Source organism: Callithrix jacchus, chromosome 4 (assembly GCF_049354715.1).
Source record: "Callithrix jacchus isolate 240 chromosome 4, calJac240_pri, whole genome shotgun sequence".
Lineage (NCBI taxonomy): Eukaryota > Metazoa > Chordata > Mammalia > Primates > Cebidae > Callithrix > Callithrix jacchus.
The window spans coordinates 52840097-52865025 of NC_133505.1; the positions used below are offsets into that span (position 1 = coordinate 52840097).

The 24929-nt window shown below is 40.1% G+C and overlaps 1 protein-coding gene across 1 annotated transcript in view; it reads left to right on the forward strand.

Annotated features, from left to right (window-relative positions):
• Window positions 1–6979: 6979 nt before the first annotated feature.
• CDC5L (cell division cycle 5 like) overlaps window positions 6980–24929 on the forward strand; it is a 66377-nt gene continuing 48427 nt past the window's right edge. Inside the window, exons 1-6 of the mRNA XM_002746594.7 lie at window positions 6980–7148; window positions 9543–9646; window positions 11666–11827; window positions 12433–12560; window positions 15778–15877; window positions 22766–22984. Of these exons, the coding sequence (XP_002746640.1) occupies window positions 7104–7148; window positions 9543–9646; window positions 11666–11827; window positions 12433–12560; window positions 15778–15877; window positions 22766–22984 (758 nt within the window). The 5' untranslated portion in view covers window positions 6980–7103. The remainder of the gene's footprint in view (window positions 7149–9542; window positions 9647–11665; window positions 11828–12432; window positions 12561–15777; window positions 15878–22765; window positions 22985–24929) is intronic.

Sequence of the window (24929 nt, forward strand, 5' to 3'; positions counted from 1 at the left end):
GGGTAAGGGGTAGGGAAATGGGGGCAATGCAACCTAAAAATCCTTCTACTAACATTCCTCGTTCGCCTTTGTAAGTTGGATGGACTTCCAACCTCTTTTTCCTAAGCCAATTTCCCAAATTGTGTTTCCTTAGTTTGGAAATGCTATATAGTAAGTCCTCACTTTTATCATTGATAGGTTTTTGGAAACTGGGACTTTAAGCAAAAGGATGTATCATGTAATCAATTTTACCATAGACTAATTGATATAAACAAAAGTTAAGCTCCTATGGCATATTTCTGGTCATAAAACAACAGCAAACTTCTAAATAAAGACCAAAACACTTCTAACATTAAACACTGAAATAAATGTAAGCGATGCATATATTTAAGAAAGATTAGGCTGGGCACGGTGACTCACACCTGTAATTCTAGCACCTTGGGAGGTTGAGGAGGGCAAATCACTTGAGCTCAGGAGTTTGAGACCAGCCTATGCAACATGGTGAAATCCCATCTCTACAAAAAAATGCAAAACATAGCCAGGCATGGTGGTGCACGCCTGTAGTCCCAGCTACTCGGGAGGCTGAGGTTGAAAAATTGCTTAAGCCTGGGGGTGGGGGTGAAGGCTGCAGTGACCCGAGATTGTGCCACTGCACTACAACCTGAGCCACAGAGTGAGACCCTGTCTCAATGGAAAAAAAAAAAGGAAACAAAGATTAATAAAAACAAGATAAGCACTCCCGCTTATTCCAGTTCAGGGTTGCAGGTGGCCAGAGCCTATCCCGACACAAGGCAGGAATCAGCTCTGGACAGGGGACAGGACCATTCCATCGCAGGGCACACTCACACACACCCACAGTCACTTGGACAGGAGGCTCACAAATGAACCTCACCTGCACAGCTTTGGGATGTGGGAGGAAACCAGAGTATCTGGCAGAAATCCACACAGATGGTGGCCCTGGCCTCAAATGGATTTTTTTTTTTTTTTTTTTTTGAGATGAGGTCTTGCACATGCTGGAGTGCAGTGGTGTGAGCATAGCTCGCAGCCTTGACTATCCAGGCTCAAGTGATCCTCCCATCTCAGCTTCATGGGTAGCTGGGATCACAGGTGTGCACCACCACGCCCAGCTAATTTTTAAATTTTTTGTAGGGACAGAGTCTCACTATGTTGCTCATGCTGGTTTCAAACTCCTGGGCTCAAGTGATCCTCCTGCCTTGGCCTCCCAGAGTTTTGGGATTATAGGTATCAGCCACCATGCCTGGCCTCATCAATGTTATAATGAAACAATCTTGCACAAAATGATGTTATTCAAGGATCTGCTGTATTAACAAAGGAGTATATTGGCGTCCTACGGCTGCCACAACAAAGTACCATAAACTAAGTGGCTTAAAACAAGAGAAATGTATTCCCTTACACTTCTGAGGCTGGGAGTCCAAAATCAAAGTGTCAGCAGGGCTGGCTCCTTCTTGGGGCTCAGAGGGAGAGTGTGTTCCATGCCTTCTCCTGGCTTCTGGTGGCTGCCAGAATCCTTGGCTTGGCGCTGCATCACTCCAGTCTCTGCCTCCTTCTTCCGATGACATTCTCCCTGTGTGTCTATCTTTTTTTAACTCCACTTACAAGGACACTAGTCATTGGATGTAGGGACAACCCTACTTCAATATGATCTCATTTTAACTTGATTACATCTGCAAATATTCTATTTCCAAATAAGGTCATATTTACAGGCACCAGGGTTTAGGAATTGAACATATCTATTTGGGGGAACACAATTCAACCTTCAACAGGGAGAAACAGGTTTCTTCATCTGACAGCTTCTTACAGGCTTTAATTTCAGTGACTGCAAGAGGTGTGAACATGAAAAACATTTTTTTTGGATAAAAAAAATTGAGTGTTCTATGCAACTGGTGTTCTAAGGAATATGTTTGGGGAACAAAGCCTTGGGTGAGTGAGGAGATGTTTAGTACTGGCCATGCACTTTACCAGATTCACGGTGACTGACAATACAGTCGGGTTGCCTGATGGCAGATGCTTCTTATGGCTGTCCCTCAAGAGATTATTGGCAGTTCCAGGGGCCTGTTTTTAGGAGTTCCCATACCTGGCTGGTGAGGCTGCAGTAGTGTGGTGGGGGTGACTGGCCAACTAGGCTATCCTATAGGACAGTGTGTTTGTGTTCTGATGTTTGTGGCTACAGTGTTCTGCTTTCAGACATCCTGGGACTTCCATGATGTGGCATTTTCTGAATTCTGAAAGGGGATATACAATCTGCATGTTCAAAGGTGAAACGGGGACAGTTGGCAGGGCTGGAATCTGGATGAGTAGGTTGTATAATGCATGTCTCTAGGGGTGCAATTCACATAGCAGCCATGGTAGATCCAATTTTCTTGTAATAGAGTGTCCTGTTCCCAGAATATCAGTATTTTTTGACAATTTTCCAGCAGGTGGCATGAAGTGTCTTGAGGAAGGGGCATCTTTTTCTAGGAAGGGGCACCTTTTTCTAGTTCTCACAAAGGTGACGTAAAGTATAGACGCGGCCCTGAGTGGGAAGGAGAAGCCATCACCAACTCTTGGAATATGAGATCTGAAAGGGCTCTGAGAGAGTATTGGTCCATCTCTGGAATTGTTAGGACTCTTGCTTACAAATAATAGAAACCCAATTCCAACTGGCTAACACCAACAGGGGAACTAATAATCACAATGCAAGAACAGGAATGCAGATGGGACTCAGGAACATGCTGGATCCAGGTACTCTGACATGGTCAGGACCTATGTCTCTCTCTTTAACTGCTTTTTTCCCTTCTTAGTCCAAAACATGGTGGTAGACAACTCCTGGGTGTCACATGTTAGATGTTCAGTAGTCAGCAGAGACTGACTTCCTCTATGCTCCAGTGTTAAAATCTCTGTTCAGTTTTGATCGTATCAATCAAATAGCCAGTGGTGTGTGTGTGTGTGTGTGTGTGTGTGTGTGTGTGTGTGTCCCTGTGTCCATAAGCATGACAACTGAGTGGACGTTGGGAGTGGTGTGGGCAGTAGGTAATGGTCACACATCCTACAGAGGAACACTGTAAACAGAAGTCACGGAGAAAGAAAATGGCCTGTCAGTAGTCACATAGCCAGTTGACAGCAGAGATAGGAGAAAACCAAGATCTTAGATCATCACATCTGTGTGCTTTTCATAATCTTACACTGCCTCCCTCTCAACAGAAAGTAGTGATTTTGATACCATTTCCTAATTCAAGATAACAACAATTACAACAACAATCAAATCAGGAAATTCTTTAGGAAGTCCTATCTAGAGCAACCAGAGAAGAGAAATAAATAAAGGACATCCCAACTGGAAAGGAAGAGGTCAAATTATTCTTGTTTGCAAATGATATAATCTTACATTTGGAAAAACCTAAAGGTCTCACTAAAAAACTATTAGAACTGATAAATTCAGTAAAATTGCAGGATATGAAACCAACACACAAAAATCAGTACAATTTCTTCTTTTTTTTTTTTTGAGGCAGAGTCTCACACTGTCGCCTGGACTTAAGTGCAATGGCATGATCTCAGCTCACTGCAACCTTCACCTCCTGGATTTAAGAGATTCTCCTGCCTCAGCCTCCTGAGTAGCTGGGATTATAGGCATGCACCATCACACCCTGCTAATTTTTTGTATTTTTAGTAGATAAGGAGTTTCACTACGTTGGCCAGGCTGGTCTTGAACTCCTGACCTTGTGATCCGCCTGCCTTGCCCTCCCAAAGTGCTAGGATTACAAACGTGAGCCACCGTGCCTGGCCAGTAGCATTTCTATATGCTAACAGCAAACAATCTGAAAAAGAAATAAACAAGTAATACCACTTATAGTAGCCAAAAATAAAATTAAATACCTAGGAATGAACTTAGCCAAAGAAGTGAAAGACTTCTGCAATGAAAAGTATAAAACACTGATGAAAGAAATTGAAGAAGATGCAAAAAATGAAGAGGCATTCTACGTTCATAGATTGGAAGAGTCAATATTGTTAAAATGTCTATACTGCCTAACACAATCTACAGATTCAATGCAATCTCTATCAAAATATCAATGGCATTCCTTACAAAAATAGAAAAAAAAAATCCTAAAATTTATATGGAACCACAAAAGACCCAGAATAGCCAAAGCTATCCTGAGCAAAAAGAACAAAACTGGAGGCATCACATTACCTAACTTCAAATTATGCTGCAGAGCTATAGTAACCAAAATTGCATGGTACTGGCATAAAAACGGACACATATACCAGAATAGAGAACCCAGAACAAATCCACACACCTACAGTAAACTCATTTTTGACAAAGGTACCAAAAACATACCCTGGGGAAGAGACAGTCTTTTCAATAAGTGGTGCTGGGAAAACTGGATATCTATATGCAGAATAATGAAACTAGACCCCTATCTCTAACCATATATAAAAATAAAATAAAAATATATTAAAGACTTAAATCTAAGACCTCAAACTATGAAACTACCACAAGAAAACATCAGGGAAACTCTGCGGGACATTGGTCTGGACAAAAATTTCTTGAGGAATACCCCACAAGTACACGAAACTAAGGAAAAAATGGACAAATGGGAACACATGAAGTTAAAAAACTTCTGCACAGCAAAGGAAACAATCAACAAAGTGAAGAGACAATCCACAGAATGGGAGAAAATATTTGCAGACTACCCAGGGATTAATAAACTGAATACATAAGAAGGTTTTCCAACTCTCTGAAAAAAATCTAATAATCCAACTGAAAAATGGGCAAAAGATTTGAATAGACATTTCTTAAGAGAAGACATACAGATGGCAAACAAGCATACGAAAAGGTGCTATGCATCATTGATCCTCAGAGAAATGCAAATCAAAACTATAATGCGGTATCATCTCACCCCAGTTAAAATGGCTTTTATCCAGAGGACAGGCAATAATAAATGCTGAAGAGGATATGGAGAAAAGGGAACACTTTTACACACTGTTGGTGGGAATGTAAATTAGTACAGCCACTATGGAGAACAGTTTGGATGTTCCTAAAAAAACTAGAGCTACCATATGATCCAGCAATCCCACTGCTGGGTATATACCCAAAAGAAAGGAAATCAGTGTATTGAAGATGTATCTCCCCTCCCATGTTCGTTGCAACACTGTTCACAATAGCCATGATCTGGAAGCAACCTAAGTGTCCATCAACAGATGAATGTACTAAAAAAAAAATGTGATACATAAGACACAATGGCGTACCATTCAGCCATAAAAAAGAATGAGATTCTGTCATTTGCAACAGCACGGATGGAACTGGAGGTCCTTATGTTGAGTTAAATAAGCCAGCCACAGAAAGACAAATATTGCATGTTCTCACTTATTTGTGGGATCTAAAAATCAAAACAATCGAACTCACAGAGATAGAGAATAGAAAGATGCTTACCTGGAAGGGTAGTGGGTGAGGGTGAGGGACAATGGGGATAGTTAATGGGTACAAAAAATAATAAGAATGAATAAGACCTAGTATTTGGTAGCACAACAGGGTGACTATAGTGAAAAATAAGTTACTTGTACATTTAAATTAACTAAAAGAGTATAATTGGATTATTTGTAACATAAAGGATAAATGCTTGAGGTGACAGATACACCATCTACCCTGATGTGATTATTATGTATTGTATGCCTGTATCAAATATCTCATGTACCCCATAAATAAATACACCTACCATGTACCCACAAAAATTAAATATAAAAAATTTTTAAAAAGATGCCCCATTACAGGAGAGGTACAAATGAAAACATTTGTTTGAGTTTAACTGGCCACAGGTCCGATGGTTTCTTATGCACCGCAGAAATAAATAGCTCAAGGGTGGGCTGCCTGCCAGCTTAAACCTTTGAGACGCAAATACTACCAGGGTGGCCAAGGAAAATGCCCTCTTGCTGGCCATAATTGTACAGAATGTGTGTAAATAAAAGCTAAAAGGAAAAAGAAATAAAATTCTTTAGTTCTTCCAAAAGAGGCAAACGGAGAAATGAAATATAGATAGGCACTATATAAATACTAAATACTATCAATAGGGCATTTCCCGACCCAGGAAATATTTTGATACTTTACAGGTATGGAGCCAGAGATGTTCTGAAAAGAGATTGCATGCGCAATTGGGGTGGGGTAGCAGAGAGTTTGACAATCCCTGCCTCACTTAGTTTTAGTTATGTTTCAGTTAATCTGCCTCCTCATTTATGAGGTAGGTATTGTTAGCTCCACTTTTCAGATGAGGATACTGAGATTCAATTAAGGTTATTACCCAAACTTACGAGAAAGCCAAGATTTCACAAGATTTCAACCCAACTCGAGTTTGTCTAATTCCAGTGCGTATCAATGGTATTATTAATCCAGACTGAGCGATGAATTAAAAACTCTGACGTGACGTTTCTACGGGTTTCTGGAACAAGCCTTGATAACCTGGGGATGGGGTGAAGTTGGCGTTGCCCTCCTTGCAATAATAGCTGCAATTGTTTCGGAGAAGTTATTATTGATCAGATACGGTGGTGGGTCTATTATCTCATTTAGTCCTTAGGACAATCCTGAGGTTGGCATTACTATGATCTTTATTTTCAGGTTAGGAAACTGAGCCTTAAATAAACGATTGGCTTTTCCTGTGAATAAATTCCTATTAGTGAAATACTTAAAAGAGCTAGACTAATAAATTAACAAAGCCTCCTTCTGAGCAACTGTGCTGAAATTCCATACGCATGACGTTCCCACCCTCTGCCACTCGGTGACGTCACGATAAATCCCACCACTGTGTCCCAGCCAAGCGTCACCGCCGTTATCTCGCGAGAGCCGTGGTTTCTTCCTTTCTGTTTTGAACCTGCGCGAGGCTTAGGGCGCTTTGGCCAAAGTGGTTTGATGGTTTTGTGTCAGTCTTCCTACCGGTGAGCTTCCACCAGGCACTTTTCCCCTTCGGCCACCCCAGATCTCGCGAGACTTCTGCTCCCCCTCCCACCTTGCGCCTGCGCAGATCTTCAAAGCAGAAGGTCGCGTTTGGAGGAAGTGGCGGCTTTGAGTCCAGTGGCCCAAGCGCCGTTACTATTTCTCTGAAGCTCCTCTCGGCTGCTCGCCGAGACACCCTGTCGCCAAGATGCCTCGAATTATGATCAAGGGGGGCGTGTGGAGGAATACCGAGGTAAGTCTCCTTTTCCCGCCGTCCGCTGCCCTCCGCTCCCTCCGGCACCTTGTGCGCACGCGCGCGGGGGTCGGGGAGGCCAGGAGGAGACCCTGCTGGGTCTTCGTGGAGGGCAGTGCGGGGCGGACCCTCGGGGCCTTTTCCGTGTGCCCGACCCCCTATTTTGCGACCTCCAGTAGGACAGGAACCTTGATGTAACTACCTGACTACTCAGCTCCAAGCTCACTTGTTAGGCCCTTAGTGAACATTTGTTGACTTGAATACCCCCTTCCTACCCCTACCCACCCCTGGAGGAACTAGGAGTGTGGCCAGGGAGATAGGACATCAGCTAGAGTTGGTCCCCTGGGGCACCATCCACTCTTAGTCCGGGCACCGCGACTCTCTGTGATACTCAGAAATGAAGAAGTTGTCTTGGCCATAACTTTGTTTCTTCATTGACTTCCTTGCAGAAGGGAAGCAGTTTTGAGTGCCAGGTTCAAAGAGCCCGTTTATGCCCCCATCTCTCTAGTTATCTGTTATCAAGGCATAACCTGTCTGCCATCTCGACAGATCCCAAGGTCTGTCTCTTATCTTTCTGTCACTCTACTTTTTCCTAGATAGAAGCCAAAACTGCCAAGGATAGTCTCTGCTTCCAGAAATGTAGTGGATAGTGCCATTGGTGAGCCAAAGGGAAGTAGGGTGGGAATAAAATAGAAATTAGATTTTAGTGCATTTTGTGTTCAGAGTGTATTGAATTTATCAGTTTCTGGAACACTTAATAATTTTTCATGCTCCATGTCTTTTTCGCATTACATTTTGTGGCTTCTTTTTTTACGTCTTGTGCCTTCCTAGTGCTTGACATCTTTCTGATCATCCTTTAAGCCTAGTTCAGAAACACTTCTTGAAATCCCTGTAAGAATTAGTTGCACCCCTGGTATTCTCATGGTACCTTTTTCTTCCGTTTTTTAAAGCTTGCTTTGTCTTTTTGTAAACATCACATCCTCTATGTGCTACTGGGTAAGTTTTTTAACTTCCGAAAGCCTGAGTTTTTAAATTTTTCTAAAGTGGGATAATACTACTTATCTCTCTTGAGGATTATACGAGTTAATACGTTTGGAACGTTTAGAACAGAGTAGGGCACATAGTAGCCTCTGAGTAAGTGCTAGTTGCTCTTTCACCTCACCAGACAGCATTGCAAGAGGACCAGGTCTTGGTATCCCTAGAACCTAGAACAGTAACCAACAGGTTGCTTGACAGGTGTTTGCAGAATGAATCAGGTAGAGTAGGTATCTGCTGTACCTATTTAGTTGAAGTTGTGTTTAAAAGTGTAGTAGTACTACAACAGAGTTACAGATAAAGACAGTGAAAACTGCCTCAGTTTGCACAGAGGGAACTAGGCTGTTTAAAATGGAGAAGAGGTGACTTCTGAGGGAGAGACAGATATAAAATTAAGTAACAGCAGGATTCCTATGCAGGGCTCAAAGTTCTGCAGTCTTTTTAAAAAATATATCTTCGATCGTGGGAGAAGTAGGGAATGGAGTGGGGTATCTCAAGTAAGAGTCATGTACCTCAAATCCAATGTGGGGAGAAAAGCCTTAAAGTAAAATAGCCTGAGTGCATGCATCTGTAGCTCCATTAACCTTCTTGTCTGTGGCTTGGCTTGCCAGGCTGCCTTGAGATTGGCACATTCCACATTGTGATGGGTCCCCTGGTGAAATGGTATGGGGGTGGTGGGAGGGAATTGGAGGGAAAGCTGACTGGTGGGGTGGGGGCAGAAATATTTAATTCTTAGGTTAAACGTGAGATGTGGATTCTTGAGTCATAGTTGGGGGGTTAAGGGGCTGGAGGGGAAATGCCGTGTGTTAACTTGAGACAGGAGGCTTGGGTTGGAGAATATATTCACCAGAGTCTCAACTTGCTTCTTGAGGCCTGGATATGTCTTGTTTGATTCCCTTTCTTCAAGACCTGGTTCAAGGTACGTGTTCAGGAAGTGTTTTTTGAGTGAGTATATAAATGAATGAGTTACACCTTTTAGTTATCCTTTTTGAAGAGAAGGACAGCCACATGTTGAAGAATACTTTTTCTTAATCTTTGTCATAAAGTAGGGTTTCTCACATTGGGCTGTTCTCACTCTCAAATTATTGGAGATTGTGGTGTAGGGTGGGTAGGTGCCTTTCTAAGGGATTTCTTATTAATTTCTTAGTTCTTGCTTGCTGTTTATCATTGTAGTTAATGAGGTTTTCATCCTTAGTTTTTTAACCTAAGGGGTGTATATGGGCATATTATATGTACCTCTCTCTCTCTCTCTCTCTCTCTCTCTCTCTCTCTCTCTAGCAGGTATCAGAGTTAATTTAAGTTTTGTCTTTTCTCACTTGGAGTTTTGTGACTGAATGTACTCTGGCAATTTTTTTTTAGGATGAAATTCTGAAAGCAGCGGTAATGAAATATGGGAAAAACCAGTGGTCTAGGATTGCTTCGTTGCTGCATAGAAAATCAGCAAAGCAGTGCAAAGCCAGATGGTATGTACCAGTTTAATAAGAAGAAAACATAAAAGGAGCTAAATTATGATGAAGGAAAATGCCAGTTCTGTGAACCTTATCAAAGAAAGCAGACATTATGAGATGACAAGGCATGGAGTGGGAGATGGGAACTTGGATTTTTGACTTAGCTGTCACTTGCTTCCTATGTGATCTTAGGCAAGCCATTTTTCTATCCCCTCTCCTCTGCCGTTGTTTTCTCCCAATTAGGAGTAATAATACTTTGTCCCAACTGATAGAGATGAGTTACCATCTAAATGTGTTAATGTATTTGAGAGTGCTTTGTGAAGCATACAAAGTCTACTTTCAGGGACAGATGAGCCCCAGCTTGTAAACGAATTGTGTTCTAAAAGTACGTAAGTGAGTTGTTTTAGAACTTACTTTCTCAAATAAATAACAAATGCTGGTTAATTTTGTAAGTAAGCCTATAGTAGTTGAGTTTCAATAAATTTGAAACATTCTATATTTTATATTTGATAATATAATGTTGTATAATATGTATTTATATATATATATTAAAACATAAGCGAGCTCTGAACCTGTGGTGTCACCTCTTAAATCACAGGGCAATGGACACATGAAGCTATGAAGCTATATAGTGTGTTCTTGGCCTGAGTTACTTGGCACCAGCCCCAACTCATATGGTGTTAGGAACATACTTTGGATTGTACAAGAATGACCTAATTTCCTAAGTACCTGGGTAGGAGAAAGGATCAGAATGTAGAAATCAGCCAGGTGCATCTGTAATTCCAGCATATTGGGAGGCCAAGGCTGGGATCAGCTGAGGTCAGGAGTTTGAGACCGGCCTGGCCAATGTGGTGAAATCCCTGCCTCTGCTAAAAATACAAAAATTAGCTAGGTGTGGTGGCTACTTGGGAGGCTGAGGTGGGAGGATCGGTTGAACCCAGGAGGTGGAAGTTGCAGTAAGTGGAGATGGTGCAACTGCACTCCAGCCTGGGCAACAGAGGAAGACTCCACTCAAAAAAAAAAAAAAAAAAAGAATGTAAAAGAATGTAGAAATTGGCTGATAAGAGGAAGATGATTTTTAGGCTGAAGAATTGGTTCTGATTTCTCTTTTCTCTTAGTGTTAACAGCTCCTGCTCTGATGCTTGGTAGGACTTCAGTTCTGTTTGCCTGCCCGTCATCCAACTAAGTAGACTGTATGGAAAAGGTGGACTCAGTGGGGCATTAGGAAAGACAGAGGGGATGTCATAGTAGTTTTACTTAAATTTTAAAACATATCAAATGAAAGGATATGGTGAATTGAGTCAAAGTCAAAAGCTTAAAGAAGTAAGACACTGGCCAGTTGCGGTGGCTCACGCCTGTAATCCCAGCACTTTGGGAGGCAGACGCGGGCAGATCACGTGATCAGGAGTTCGAGACCAGCCTGGCCAATATGGTAAAACCCCATCTCTACTAAAAATACAAAAAATTAGCTGGGCGTGGTGGTGGTGGGCACCTGTAATTCCAGCTACTCAGGAGGCTGAGGCAGAATTGCTTGAACCTGGGAAGAGGGGGTTGCAGTGAGCTGAGACCATGCCATTTCACTCCAACCTGGGTGACAGCGTGAGACTTCTTCCAAAAAAAAAGAAGTAAGCCATGTTGTGAGAATCAGAGCATGAGAAAATAGTATGAAAACTAGAAACACTAAAAAGTATGAGGTTGTATTGTCTTTCAGATATTTCACAATTTCTAGAAAAGTATAAAATAAAAACAAATGATATTTGGGAAAGATGGCATATGATGATTCAGTTAAGTGATTTTTAACCATTACTAATCTTGTATAATTAAAACAAAATAGAACCTGTGATGAAATGGGGAATATTGACTGGGGTGAGTGTAACCACACAGAAAATATTCTGTTGTCAAAAAGAACAGTTTTAGTAATTGAAGGATGAGAGCATTTGTTTTTCAGACACTAGAAGTCAGTGTATCCATTGTGCAAATTGGATATTTATGCCAGGTAGCTGATTAATACATAAAATGATCTGTTTTTAATAGGTATGAATGGCTAGATCCAAGCATTAAAAAGACAGAATGGTCCAGAGAAGAGGAGGAAAAACTCTTGCACTTGGCCAAGTTGATGCCAACTCAGTGGAGGACCATTGCTCCAATCATTGGAAGAACAGCGGCCCAGTGCTTAGAACACTATGAATTTCTTCTGTAAGTGTATCTTCAAAAGCAGTGTAGAATATATGTATCTCTTCCGAAAGAGGCCGAATAAACTTTTAGTATTTTCTCTCTTTAAACTTTTAATTACAGATGTGAGTAAAGCCAGGGCTGAAGCCATTGGATGGCATTTTCCAAATCTCATATGGTTGATCAAAATTATGCCTTCTGTTGTATACTTCTTAAAATAATAATTGAAAAAAATTATACAAGTCATGCATGTTTATCATTAGAAAATCTGGGGAAAAAATAGTAAAAGAGCAAATAAAAGCCACCATAATCATGCTGCTGAGAATTAACTATTGCAACATTTTGGTTCTTTACTAATAGTTTTTTTTTTTTTAAAGTCTGTGTGGCTGTACTGCAGTTGTGATTAGGATCTGTTGGGTCCTTTTTCAGAGTGATTGAAAGCAGTCACTGAAATTAGCGAATTTTAATATCATCTCTTTGAAATGAAGTAATGTAGAAAGGCTTTATTTTGTTAAAGCCCATCCATTTTTTTTTTGGGGGGGGGCAAAAAGAGTGTCAGAGCTTGGAAATGATAATTTTAACACTAAATGGTATTATAGTGTGACTAACTCATGTGGGCTTTTTTCTAGGGATAAAGCTGCCCAAAGAGACAATGAAGAGGAAACAACAGATGATCCACGAAAACTTAAACCTGGAGAAATAGATCCAAATCCAGAAACAAAACCAGCACGGCCTGATCCAATTGATATGGATGAGGGTAAGTGTGTGCTTTGAGGAATTTATTTCTTTGGTAACTATAAACTCCTCAGGTCTCTTTTTAACTCTTTTAGTTCCTTTCTGAACTCCTCTACTTTAGAATCCCTTCCTTTTTTTTTTTTGAGACAAGGTCTTGCTCTTGTTACCCAGGCTGGAATGCAGTGGCACAATCATGGTTCATTGCAGTGTTCACCTCCCGTGCTTAAATGATCTTCCCACCTCAGCCTCCTGAGTAGTTGGGACTACAGATGTGTGCCACCATGCCTGGCTAATTTTTTAATTTTTTCTAGAGATGGGGTCTCCCTGTGTTACCCAGGCTGGTCTCAAACTCCTGGGCTTAAGCTATCCTCCCTTCTCTGCTTCCCAAAGAGTTGATATTATATCTGTGAGCCACCATACCTGGCCCCTATTTCTGTTAGCAGTTCTTATTCTAAGTATCTTTCCAAATGTGTCCAGTGTTTTCTGTTATAGAGTAATTGCTTTTTCTGAATAGTGTCCCTTTATCTTGTTTTTTCAGTTCAGTTAATTAAGCAGTGTTACTGGGTGTGGTGGTGTGTGCCTGTAGTGCTGGCTGCTAAGCAAATTGAGGTGGGATGATCTCTTGAACCCAAGAGTTGGAGGCCAGTGTGGGCAATATAACGAGACCCTGTCTTTAAAGTTGAGTAGTGTAATTCTACTGGGTGGATTTTTCAGAGGCTGGAGGTGAGCTCTTGAGGATCCTGTTTCTCATTCCTATTCCATGGAGAGAGGCAGCAAGTTGGAATATTGGACCTCAGTCCTCCTATTAATTACTAAATTGACTACAGGCAAGTTATTTATTCTGTGTGAGAAGGCAACACTGTGAGACAGTGATGGAGACTTACAAGTGATTCTGTGAGGTATTGAATCAGGAGTTCTGTACTAGAAAGTATATGGAATCAATCTAAGTGTCCATCAATGGATGAATGGATAAAGAAAATGTGGGCTGGGCATGGTGGCTCACGGCTGTAATCTCAGCACTTTGGGCATATCACTTGAGCCCAGGAATTTGAGACCAGCATAGCCAACATGGTGAAACCCTGCCTCTATAAAAAATACAAAAATTAGCCAGGTGTGGTGGCGCATGCCTGTAGATCCAGCTACTGGGGAGGCTGAGGTGGGAGGATCACTTGAGCCTAGGAGGCTGAGTTTGCAGAGAGCCAAGATCAAGCTTTGGCACTGCAGCCTGGACAACAGAGCAAGACCCTGTCTCAAAAAAAAAAAATAGTGATGTACACACACACACACACACACACGCACGCACACACAAAATACTATTTGGCCATAAAAAACAATGAAATGTCATTTGCAGCAGCATGGATGGCACTAGAAGTCATTATGTTACGTGAAATAAGCCGGGAACAGAGAGAGAAATACTGCATATTCTCACTCATCTGTGGGAGCTAAAAACATTTATTTCATGGAGGTAGAGAATAGAGTGATAGATGCCAGAGGCTGGGAACAGTGTGTAGGTGGGAGAGCGGGATGAAGACGGGTTGGTTAATGGGTACAAGTATAGATGGAAAGAAATAAGTTACAATGTTTGGTAGCAGAATAGGGTCACTATAGTTAGCGACAGTGTATTATGTATTCCAAAGTAGCTGGAAGAGAGATCTGAAATAAATACTCAAGGCAGTGGATACCCCAGATACCCTGACTTGATCATTACACATTCTATGCATGTAACAAACTCTCACACGTACACTATAAATATGTAAAGTATGTATTAACAGAAAATCAAGAATTGGATTTTCAACCTGTGTGTGCCACCTATTAGTTGTTTGACCTTCAGCAAGTCTTAAAATCTCTTCGAGCTGTGATTCCCTTTGTTGCTAGATGGAGAATACTAGTAACTGCTTTACCTTAGCAGGGTTGTTGTGAAGCATTCAGTGACTATTTGTTGAGTTTCTAAAATATAAAAGTTTGAATGTAGTGGTTCCCAAAGGCAGGCTGTGGCTAGGCTGGCTGCATCATTATCACAGGGGGTACATTTAAAAATAGAAATATGAGGGCTTCCCCTGTATATACGGAGTCAGTACATCTGAGGTGGTGTGAGGGGCAAGGGAAGAGCAGTGACCTTGGAATCTGAGTATTTTACAAGTTCCCATGTGATTTGGTTGGACAGCCTCGCATAGGAATTGTTTGAAGGCATCAATAATGGCGTGTGTTACTCCATTCCACAGAGCCATGCAAAATGTATTGGAGGAGAGAAATTGTTCTGAGGGAAAAAAAAGCATCTCATGATAGCAGTTCTCTCATAATGAAATCGTTTTTACCATATTTCACAATTTGTGCTGTGTCAGTTAGTTGATGATAATGAAGGATACAGTAATTCTAGCCACTGTTTGATGAATAGGATGCTTTACATATTTCATTTTACTTAGCTCTTCTCAACATCCTTGTGAAGTAGGAATTGTCTTCCAATTTTATAGGAAGATACACTTAGGGAGGGTGAGTAAGTGACTATAAGGTCACATAGCTAGCAAGTGGTGGGCCTGATTTTTAACCTAGGTTCTTTGATTTCAAAACTCAAGCTGTTTCCATTATGCTACACTGTGAGTATATTTATGTTTTTTTCTAATAGAGTAATAGAGTGTCTCTTACATACCTTGCTTGTAAGGTATGTAAGAACTAAGAAAAAACTTAGTTTTTCTTCTTTTTTTTTTCCCCACATGAAAGTTTTTAGTTTATTAAGCTTCTTGTGAAAAATCCACAATGGCCACAGGTAACATCATTGCAGCACCTTTACCCCTTTGGCTGTGATCCAGTCCCCAGCTCACTTTTTGCCAGCATCAACATTGGCCTTTGTGGTCTCCCTGACTTTCTTCATTCTGTTCCTGCGTTCCTTTCGTTGTGTTCTTGAGGTCTTTTTCTTCTCATATAGGCCATGTCTTTCAAGTCTATGTTTGGTTTCATTTTTCTTTGCATACAGGGGATCATAAATCATGCCAAAGCCAGTTGTCTTACCACCACCAAAATGAGTTCTGAATCCAAATACAAAGATGACATCCGGTGTGGTCTTGTACATTTGGCTAGTTTTTCCCAAATTTCTGTCTTAGGCACTGTTGCTTTCCCGGGGTAAAGGACAATGACCATTTATTTCCTCTGAAGCAGTCGGTTGGTCATGAACTTTCTAGTGTGGATAGTTACTGTGTCGTTCATGATGGCGGTCTCAGTTTTTCTTCTTTTAATTTTTGCAGATGAACTTGAGATGCTTTCTGAAGCCAGAGCTCGCTTGGCTAATACTCAGGGAAAGAAGGCCAAGAGGAAAGCAAGAGAGAAACAATTGGAAGAAGCAAGGTATGTGTGGATATAGGAATAAAAAGCAAAGTGTTTTTTTCACTTAACTATCAACACAGAATACTTCTGTGACCAGATAGGTGTTTTCTTCCCCCCACCCACCCCCCACCACCAGCAAGCAGGCAATCCTGCAGTGGATAGCAGGTTGTCCTCTAATTCAGTTAACTCTAATACTGTCTATCTGGAGATAGCTCCAGATCTCACAGGTTGAAGACTTAGTCCCACAAGACTGAACACCAGTTTTGATGCTTGACCACAAGCCTCAGGTTGTTTTTCTTGTGTTTCTGACTAAAGAGCTGGCTTCCACTGCCTTCTCCTTGGGTTCTATTCATTTGCTAGAGGGCCCACAGAACTCAAGAAAATACTCAATTTACTAGTTTATTATAAAGGATATGTTAAAGGATACAAATTAACAGCCACATGAAGAGATACATAGGGTGAAGTCTGGAAGGGTCCTGAATGCAGGTGCTTATGTCCCATTGAAGCTGGGATATGCCACCCTCTGAGCAAGTGGGTGTGTTCTTGTTCACCTTTTTGGAAGCCCCATGTATTTGGCTGCCCACAAGTTCTCCAGACTCTGTCCTTTTGGGTTTGTATGGAGGCTTCATTACATAGGCAAGATTGATTACATCATTGGCCGTTGCTTATCAACTGAACCCTCAGCCCTTCTCCCCTCTCCTGAGGTTGGGGGGTAGGGCTGAAAGTCCCAATCCTCTAATACTGCCTTGGTCTTTCTGGTGACAGCCATCAGTCAACTCATTAACATACAGAAAGACCCTTATCACTCGGAAGAGTCCCAGGATTTTAGAAGTTGCATTGTTGTAAACAGGGATGAAGACCAAATATATTATTTCACAATGTCACAGTGTGGTTGTTACCATTCATAGTTCAGTAATTAGTCTAGGCATCCTAAGGACCAATAAAAATGACATGATTTATTTTTTTTATTTGTTTTGTTTTTGAGATGGAATTTCGCTCTTTTTACCCAGGCTGGAGTGCAATGGCGCAATCTCGGCTCATCACAGCCTATTCTCCTGCCTCAGCCTCCTGGGTAGCTGGGATTACAGGCACGCGCCACCACTCCCACCTAATTTTTTTTTTTTGTATTTTTAGTAGAAACGGGGTTTCACCATGTTGACTAGGATGGTCTCTATCTCTTGACCTCATGATCCACCCGCCTCGGCCTCCCAAAGTGCTGGGATTACAGGCTTGAGCCACCGCGCCCGGTGCGACATGATTTATTAACCCTGTTGGGTGAATGATAATTGGAATTGTCCAATTCTCATTTTGCTAGTATTCTTTACCTTCTTTATTTCTCTGAAAACATCTTGTATTTTTTTCCCTAACCATTTCAGAATAGTTAGAGAAAACCATATTTTAAAAAATTTAAGCTGGCCAGTTGCTGGCCCAGTTTATCCAGTATGTTGAGTTTGTTCTGTTGTCTTATGAGAGCTTCACTTGTTGTAGCTATTTTGGAGTCATGATTTTAGGACACACAAGATTATGTGTCTTTTGTATGACTGCTAATTAGTTACTTTGCTTGATTGGTATTGGGCAGGCACTGGCCGTGAAATAGAATACTTGGCTGAACAAAGAGGGAATTAATGAGCCTAGAACCAAATTTAGGCCCTCACAGAAATCTTTATTTAAAAAGTAAATGAGTATATATTGCACATTGTCTTTCACCCAGGATTTTCTTCGCTTTCCCCTTTTTTCCTTTTGGTTAAGTCCATGATTGATGTCCCAGTAACTCAGAATCCAAGATGAAGTCAGTAAAGGGCAAATTTGGACCGGCCCTGGAATAACCTCCCTGTCCTACACAGTGCCCCTTTGTGGACCCCAGGTTGGCCTGCTGGTGCTTCTTCACCTGATGACGAGCAGTATGTTGGAATTAATGGCTTTGAAGTGCCAGATTCTGGGATGGAGGATTTTTTTCATGCCTGAGGATGCATGTTGGCAGAGCTGACCAGCTGCTAGCCTAGAATAGTTAACTTATGTTGAGGGTATGAGCTGCCTGGGACAGTAAACAGAAACCAAGAGGAAGTACTAAACTTTCTCCCATTCTTGGCCACCTCTCTATTCTGTATACTATTTAGAGTTAAATACTGTGAGTAAGGTTGAAAAAAAATTACTTTTCCATTTTTATCCGTGGTTGTTGGGGACCAAATTTTTAGAGCCTTTTAACCATGTGGATTGGACCAGGGATACAGCAAATAAATATGTGAAAAATCTCCAAGTATGGCTAGCATTGATTGCTTTAAATAAAAGTTGCAGATTTTAATTTACCCTATAATTTCTTGTAGGCATTCTTATAGATTCTGCAAATCTTTATAAGTTATATTATAACAGGCTGGGTTAGCCTTTATGCAGAATGCAGCGCAGGGCTATTTGTTTTAAATGTTAAATTACAAATCTACCTTTTAACTTAAAGCAGTTTTTTATTGATTATAAAGTAGCACATTTTTTCTTCCAGTATTGTTAATGTTCTAATTTTGGGACATATGCAATATAATACTTTATGACTTGGTTATAGACATTTAGCATTATGGTGTAAAGGTTTTCTAATGTGGTTTGAAGTCTTTATTTCCATTATTTAAAGAATGAAATTACTTTAAAATTTGAAATATATATCTCTAAACTTTTCTTTCAACATAGATGTGTATTTATACATGTATATATACACTAACATTTCTACAAAATTGAATCATACTGTATTGTTTTAATGAGAAATACTGTAAATCTTACTGAGATTTCCTTGTATTGTTGAATCATTTTTGTTTTATTGCTTTTAATTTTTATTTTTTTTTAAGAGAGGGTTTTTCTCTGTTGCCTTGGCTGTAGTGCAGAGTTCACTGCAGCCCTCAACTCCTGGGCTCAAGTAATCCTCTGCCTTAGCCTCCTGAGTAGCTGGATCTACCAGATGCACACCACCATGCCCACCTAATTACAAAAAAATTTTTTTGTTGAGACGGAGTCTTACTGTGTTGCCCAGGCTGGTCTTGAACTCCTGACCTCAAGCCATCCTTCTTTCTTGGACTCCCGAAGTGCCAGGATTACAGGTGCGAGCCACTGTGATTGGCCTGTCTTACTGGTTTTCAATCTTCTCGTCTTTGGCTTTCAACATTTTTAATATGATGTGTCTGTCTGTAGATTTCTTTTTGTTTATCTTGGAGTTCATTGAGCTTACCGGATATGTAGATTAATATTTTTCAATAAATTTTTCAAAATTTTGGCCATTAAACATATCTTCACACATTTTATTCTGCTCCTTTCACTTCTCTCCTTTTGGTACTCCTCTTATGCTTATGTTGGTGCATTTAATAGTGCCACATATTTCTCTGAGGCTCTGTTCATATTTCTTCATTCTTATTCTCTCCTGTTGAGCCTCTCTAGTGAAGTTTACATTTCAGCTTTGTACTTTTTTTTTCTCTTTTGGACAGAGTCTTGCTTTGTCACCCAGGCTGGAGTGCACTGGCACAATCTCTGCTTACTTCAGCCTCCACCTGTTGGGTTTAAGCAGTTCTCCTGCCTCAGCCTCCTGAGTACCTGGAACTACAGGCGTGTGCTACCATGCTCGCCTAATTTTTGTATTTTTTGTAGAGACGGAGTTTCACCCTGTTGGCCAGGCTGGTCTCAAACTCCTGACCTCAGGTAGTCTGCCTGCCTTGGCCTCCCAAAGTGCTGGGATTATAGGTGTGAGCCACTGTGGCCACTTTTTTTTTAATTAAGTAAATTAATTTTTCTTAAAATTTTTTTTCCACGTTTTTGTTATTTCCTTCCTTTTCCCTACTTAGCTGATCAGCTTTGTGCTTTTCAATTTGAAAACTTCATTTGGTTCTTCTTAAACATTTCTGTCTCTTTATTGATATTCTCTATTTGATGCAACATTGTCGTCATACCTTCCCTTACTTTTTGGTTTCCTTTTTGTTTTGGAACATATAGTGGCTACTTTCAAGTCTGTTAATCTGACATCTTGTTGCTCACATAGGCAGTTTCTGTTGCTTGTATTTTTTCTAGGATATGGATCATTCTTTCCTGTTCCTTTGCATGTATTATAATTTTTTGTTGGAAACTAGACATTTTAGATGATAGAGCAATTTTGGGTACTTACTTCCCCCAGCCCCCATTTATTATTTGCTTGTTTACTTGTTTGGTGAGTGGCTTATTTTATTTATTTATGTTTTTGAGACTCAGTCTTGCTGTCACCCAGGTACAATCTTGGCTCACTGCAACCTTCGCCTCCCAGTTTTAAGCAGTTCTCCTGCTTCAGCCTCCCGAATAGCTGGAATTACAGGTGCTCTCTACCATGCCTGGATAATTTTCGTATTTTTAGTAGAGATGGGGTTTCCCCATGTTGGCCAGGCTGGTCTCAAACTCCTGACCTCCCCGCTTGGCCTCTCAAATTGCTGGGATTACAGACAGGCATCAGCCAACGTGTCTGGCCAATTTTAGTCAATCTGTTCTTCCTTTCCCTCCCATGAGAAATGTGAAGCATCTGATGTTGCTCCTCAGGGAGGCAGTCTTAGGTATGCTCACAGACACCCTGGGATGGCATGGTTTGGGCAGGGCTCTCTGACATTCATTTCACTGTTAAGTTCTACTGATTGCCAGCTGTTTGCCCTGTTAAATTCTACTGATTGCCAGCTGTTTGCTGTGTTTTCAGCAATGTCCTGAGGCATAAATTGCACTACAAATTGATCCACTCAAATTTGGGCTCCTTTGAAGGGGTAATTGCTGATATCAGTGTTTGAGATTTGTTCTCACCTCAGGGAGGGTTCCCTCCTTCCAGCCTTCATTCCTTGTTTCTGTCAAACTAGTAGGCCTGCACATTCATTGGTATCTCCATTGAGTCTGTCAAGTTTCTTCCCAATTGCCTTTTACCACAACTTCCCAGTGTTTTTGAGAGTGCCCTTAGGCTTGAACTTCTCTACACTCTGTTGCAAATGAAGTCCTTTTGTTTGAGGAGAGATGTAAGGCTCTCAGTTATCTGTCCTGCTTCTTCCCCAGAGCTCTGATGGGGCTTGTCTCTAAGGGACAGCCCTGCTTTATTAGCTTAGTGTTTGGTGGGGAGTAGGGGATGGACAGCAGCCCAAGGTTTCCTTGGCTTGCCTAGCCCGCCCCCCACCACCCTCAGCATGGAATCGTCATCCCATAAGCCAGGGCAAAGGCAGTCAGGGCTCCAGTATTAGCAGCACTGTGCCCAAAGCTAGGACTTCTGTTCTGTTTGGATGGATGAAGGAAGTCTCACTTCTCAGATCCTGGTGGAACTTTGCCACTAGAAATGCTCTTGGAATGAAAGCCCTACTGCTGGGAGCCGGAGGGGAGAAGGAGCTCTGGGTTGTTGGATGCACTTGTGTGGAGTGGAGTGTCTGTTTCTCTGAGGTGGGGGGAAGGAGGGAGTGGATCTTGATTTAAATATTATATTCTTGCTTTTCTTTTTACCGAGTTTAAGTAGATTTCCTTAAGTTAATGTTTATATATTTGCTGTTTCTGCTTTAGATACTCTCCAGAGACTTTAGTTGGTTATTTTTTTAAATACATAGTTTTCACCATTCTCCCTGGGTAGTGGGTTTATAGAGTTCCTCATGCTGTCATGCTGGAAGTCACTCATATATACTGTTGCTGACTTGTTTTCTCTCTTTAATATTGTGAATAGCTTTTTTTTTAAAATCATGAAATCATTATAGCTATAGCAACATAGAAAGACACAAAGAAAAAAAGTAAAAAGTAAATGGAATTCCACCTTCCAGTGACTGCCATTATTAATATTTTGGTGGACATCCTTCATATCTCCTCAGACATATATTCACTCATAGATATGCATACAGTTCTTATATGTTGCTCTGTAAGATGTAAACTTTCTAACATTTTTTACACAGCAGTATGTCTTGGGCCTCTTTCCATGTCAGAGTAGATTTATAGCCTTTTAAAAGTTTATATAAATGGCTGATATCTTACAAATGCATTTAATTTCTTATTGATGGATGGTTTAGATTGTATCCAGCTCTCCACTCTTATAAACAGTGCTTAGTGAACAGCTTTGTAGTTAAATCCTTACTCATGGTCTAACTTATTTCCTTAGGCTAAAGGCTAAGGAGTGAAATTGATGCTAAAAAAATATGAAAATCTTTAGGCTATGAATGTGTATTTCCAACTTCTCTTTGGGAAAGGATGCACCAATATAGTTTCTTATTACCAGTGCAGCAGACTGTCCGTTTTTTGCAACTTTGCCATTAAACCAGAACAAAAAACTGAACGATATTAATTAGATATGTAAAAATGGTACTTGTTAATTTGTGATTCTTTAATTATTAACTTAAGTAAGACTTTTGTCATTTTAGCTACCTGCATTTTTTCCTTTGTAAATTGTTTCCTTTTGCTCTTTTTCCCCCTTTGAGTTCCTTTAAAAAAAAAAACTTTGCTTAGACTCTTTATATTTATCCTTAGTACTAATTGCAGATATTTTTTCCCTACTATTTGCCTTTTTATTTCATATATGAGTTTTCATAATGTTACAGTTATAAATTTTAAATCTCAAAGCTGTTCAGTGTGCAGATGGATGGATTAAAATGCAAAAATTGTTTTTTTCTTTTTGATTTTTTCTTTTGCCATTTATTTAGTTTATGTTTAGTAAGTACATTTCCATCCAGAGATAAGATACATGTTTGCTTTTAGTTGCTTTTGGTTTTTCTTTTTGCCTTATTATTTGCATGGGTGTGTACACCTTTAAATTAAAACAAGGATTTGTTTTAGTGAATGGTGTGAGGTAAGGATTTAAATAAATATTTCTTCCCCAAATAAATGGATAGTTTTTTTTTTAACTGTGTTGGTTAATTCATCCCTGCCACATGGTAGATTATTTTCAAGGTGATTCTGCATTCTTTTCAGACGTCTTGCTGCCCTCCAAAAAAGAAGAGAACTTCGAGCAGCTGGCATAGAAATTCAGAAGAAAAGAAAAAGGAAGAGAGGAGTTGATTATAATGCTGAAATCCCATTTGAAAAAAAGCCTGCCCTTGGTTTTTATGATACTTCTGAGGAAAACTACCAGGCCCTGGATGCAGATTTCAGGAAATTAAGACAACAGGATCTTGATGGGGAGCTAAGATCGTAAGTTGCCTTTCTGATTTTGGAAATGGAAAGGTATAGTAAGAGGATTCTTACGAAGGGTCAGGTATTATTCTCAGAGCCATATTTTTAAAATTGATTTGAATTTTTTAAAATTAAATTTTTTTTTTTTTAAGTCAGGGTCTTGCTCTGTTACCCAGGCTGGAGTGCAGTGGTGCAATCATGGCTTACTGAAGCCTTGACCTCCTGGCCTCAAGCAGGCCTTCCACCTCAGCCCCCTGAGTAGCTAGGCCTGCAGGTGTGTACACCACCACACCTAGCCAATTTTTTGTTTTTTAATTTGTAGGACGAGATCTCCTTTTGTTGTCCAGACTGGTCTCAAATCCTAGCCTCAAGCGATCCTTCTTAAAGTGTTGGGATTATAGGCCTCAGTTACTGTGCCTGGCCTAGATTTTTATTAGTACAATGTGGCCTACATTTGGTTTTATTTATTTTAATGGATTTACCTTTCTGAGAAAATTAGGGACCCTGGCTGTCATGTTTTTTAGCACAGAATGCTGTTTTTGGCTCTTGAATTGAAATGTGTGGCTCTTAATGGACTATTTACTCTTTGAATCACATCTTAACTTTTATATGCATTTATGAATAGATTTTACCTAGTGGCTGAGGAATCTGTCAAAATTGAGTCTGGTTTTTTTTAGTCTTTAAAAAAAATTTTTTTTAAGATGGGGTCTCTCACTCTGTCACCTAGGTTGGAGTGCAGTGGCATGATCATAGCTCATTATATCCTCCTAGACTTAAGCGATCCTTCCACCTCAACCTCCTAAGTAGCTGGGACCACAGATGCGCGCCAACATGACTGGCTAATTTTTTATTTTTTGTAGAGATGTGGTTCTTGCCATGTTATCCATGGTGGTCTTGAAATCCTAGGCTCAAGCTACCCTCCCTTCACTCCCTTAAAAAGTGTTGGGATTACAGGCATGAATCACCATGCCTGGCCCTTTTAGTCTTTTCTAGTGAAAAATTTTACCTCGTTTTTACTAAGATGAAATTAAAAGAAAAAACTTACTGATCTTTTCACTTGATGGGGATAGATATACATTTACAAAATCTTTATGTCTTAGAGGATAGCAGATTTTTCCTATTTCTTGAGATTTTTAGTTTCTTTAAATCTCATACATAAATGTTGTAGGGAGAGTATTTTATGGTTGTCAAGGATTTTTTAAAGTTTTCTGCTCTGTTGACATGAATTGTTACAAAGCAACAGCTATTAGTCATTGTAAAATAGGACTTTTTTAGATGTACTCCCTTGTATTCCTCAGATTAGGACTTTGCTTTAGGTAGGCTCTACAAATAAAGAGATTTGGCAGGAAAACAATTTTTGGAAGGAGTACTAAGTGCAGGAGGCAAGAAAGACATGCAGAAGGGGAGGAGGTATTCCTGGAGCTTTGAAAGACTGCTTTGAGCCTGGCTTTAGACTTCCTACATGTTTAGATGTCACTTGTCAGTATTAAAATAGCCTTTTTAAAAAAATTGTGAATTTTAAGAATCATGACAATTTAATAACAGTTTTAAAGAGAAATTTAAAAATTATGTTTTAATTTTATCTTTTTCATATACTTATTTTCCCTTTTACATGCTTGTCATACTTTTTCCTATGTGCACACACATTCTTATTGAATATATTCATAATGCAGGAATGTTTTTCTTTTGACATTATGTGGAATGTTTTGCTTGTCATTATCTTTATACTTGTATATATTAATATTTAGTACTTCAATAATATTTTATTGTTATTCTGAGTTTGCTTTCATCCTGAATATAGTAAGTAATTATGTAGGAAACTACTTAATATATATTGTTTTTGTCTTCTTTTAGTTTTTGTCTCTTTTTTTTCTTTTTCTTGAGATGGAGTCTTTCTCTGTTGCCCAGGCTGGAGTGCAGTGGCACGATCTTGGCTCATTGCAACCTCTACCTCCTGGGTTCT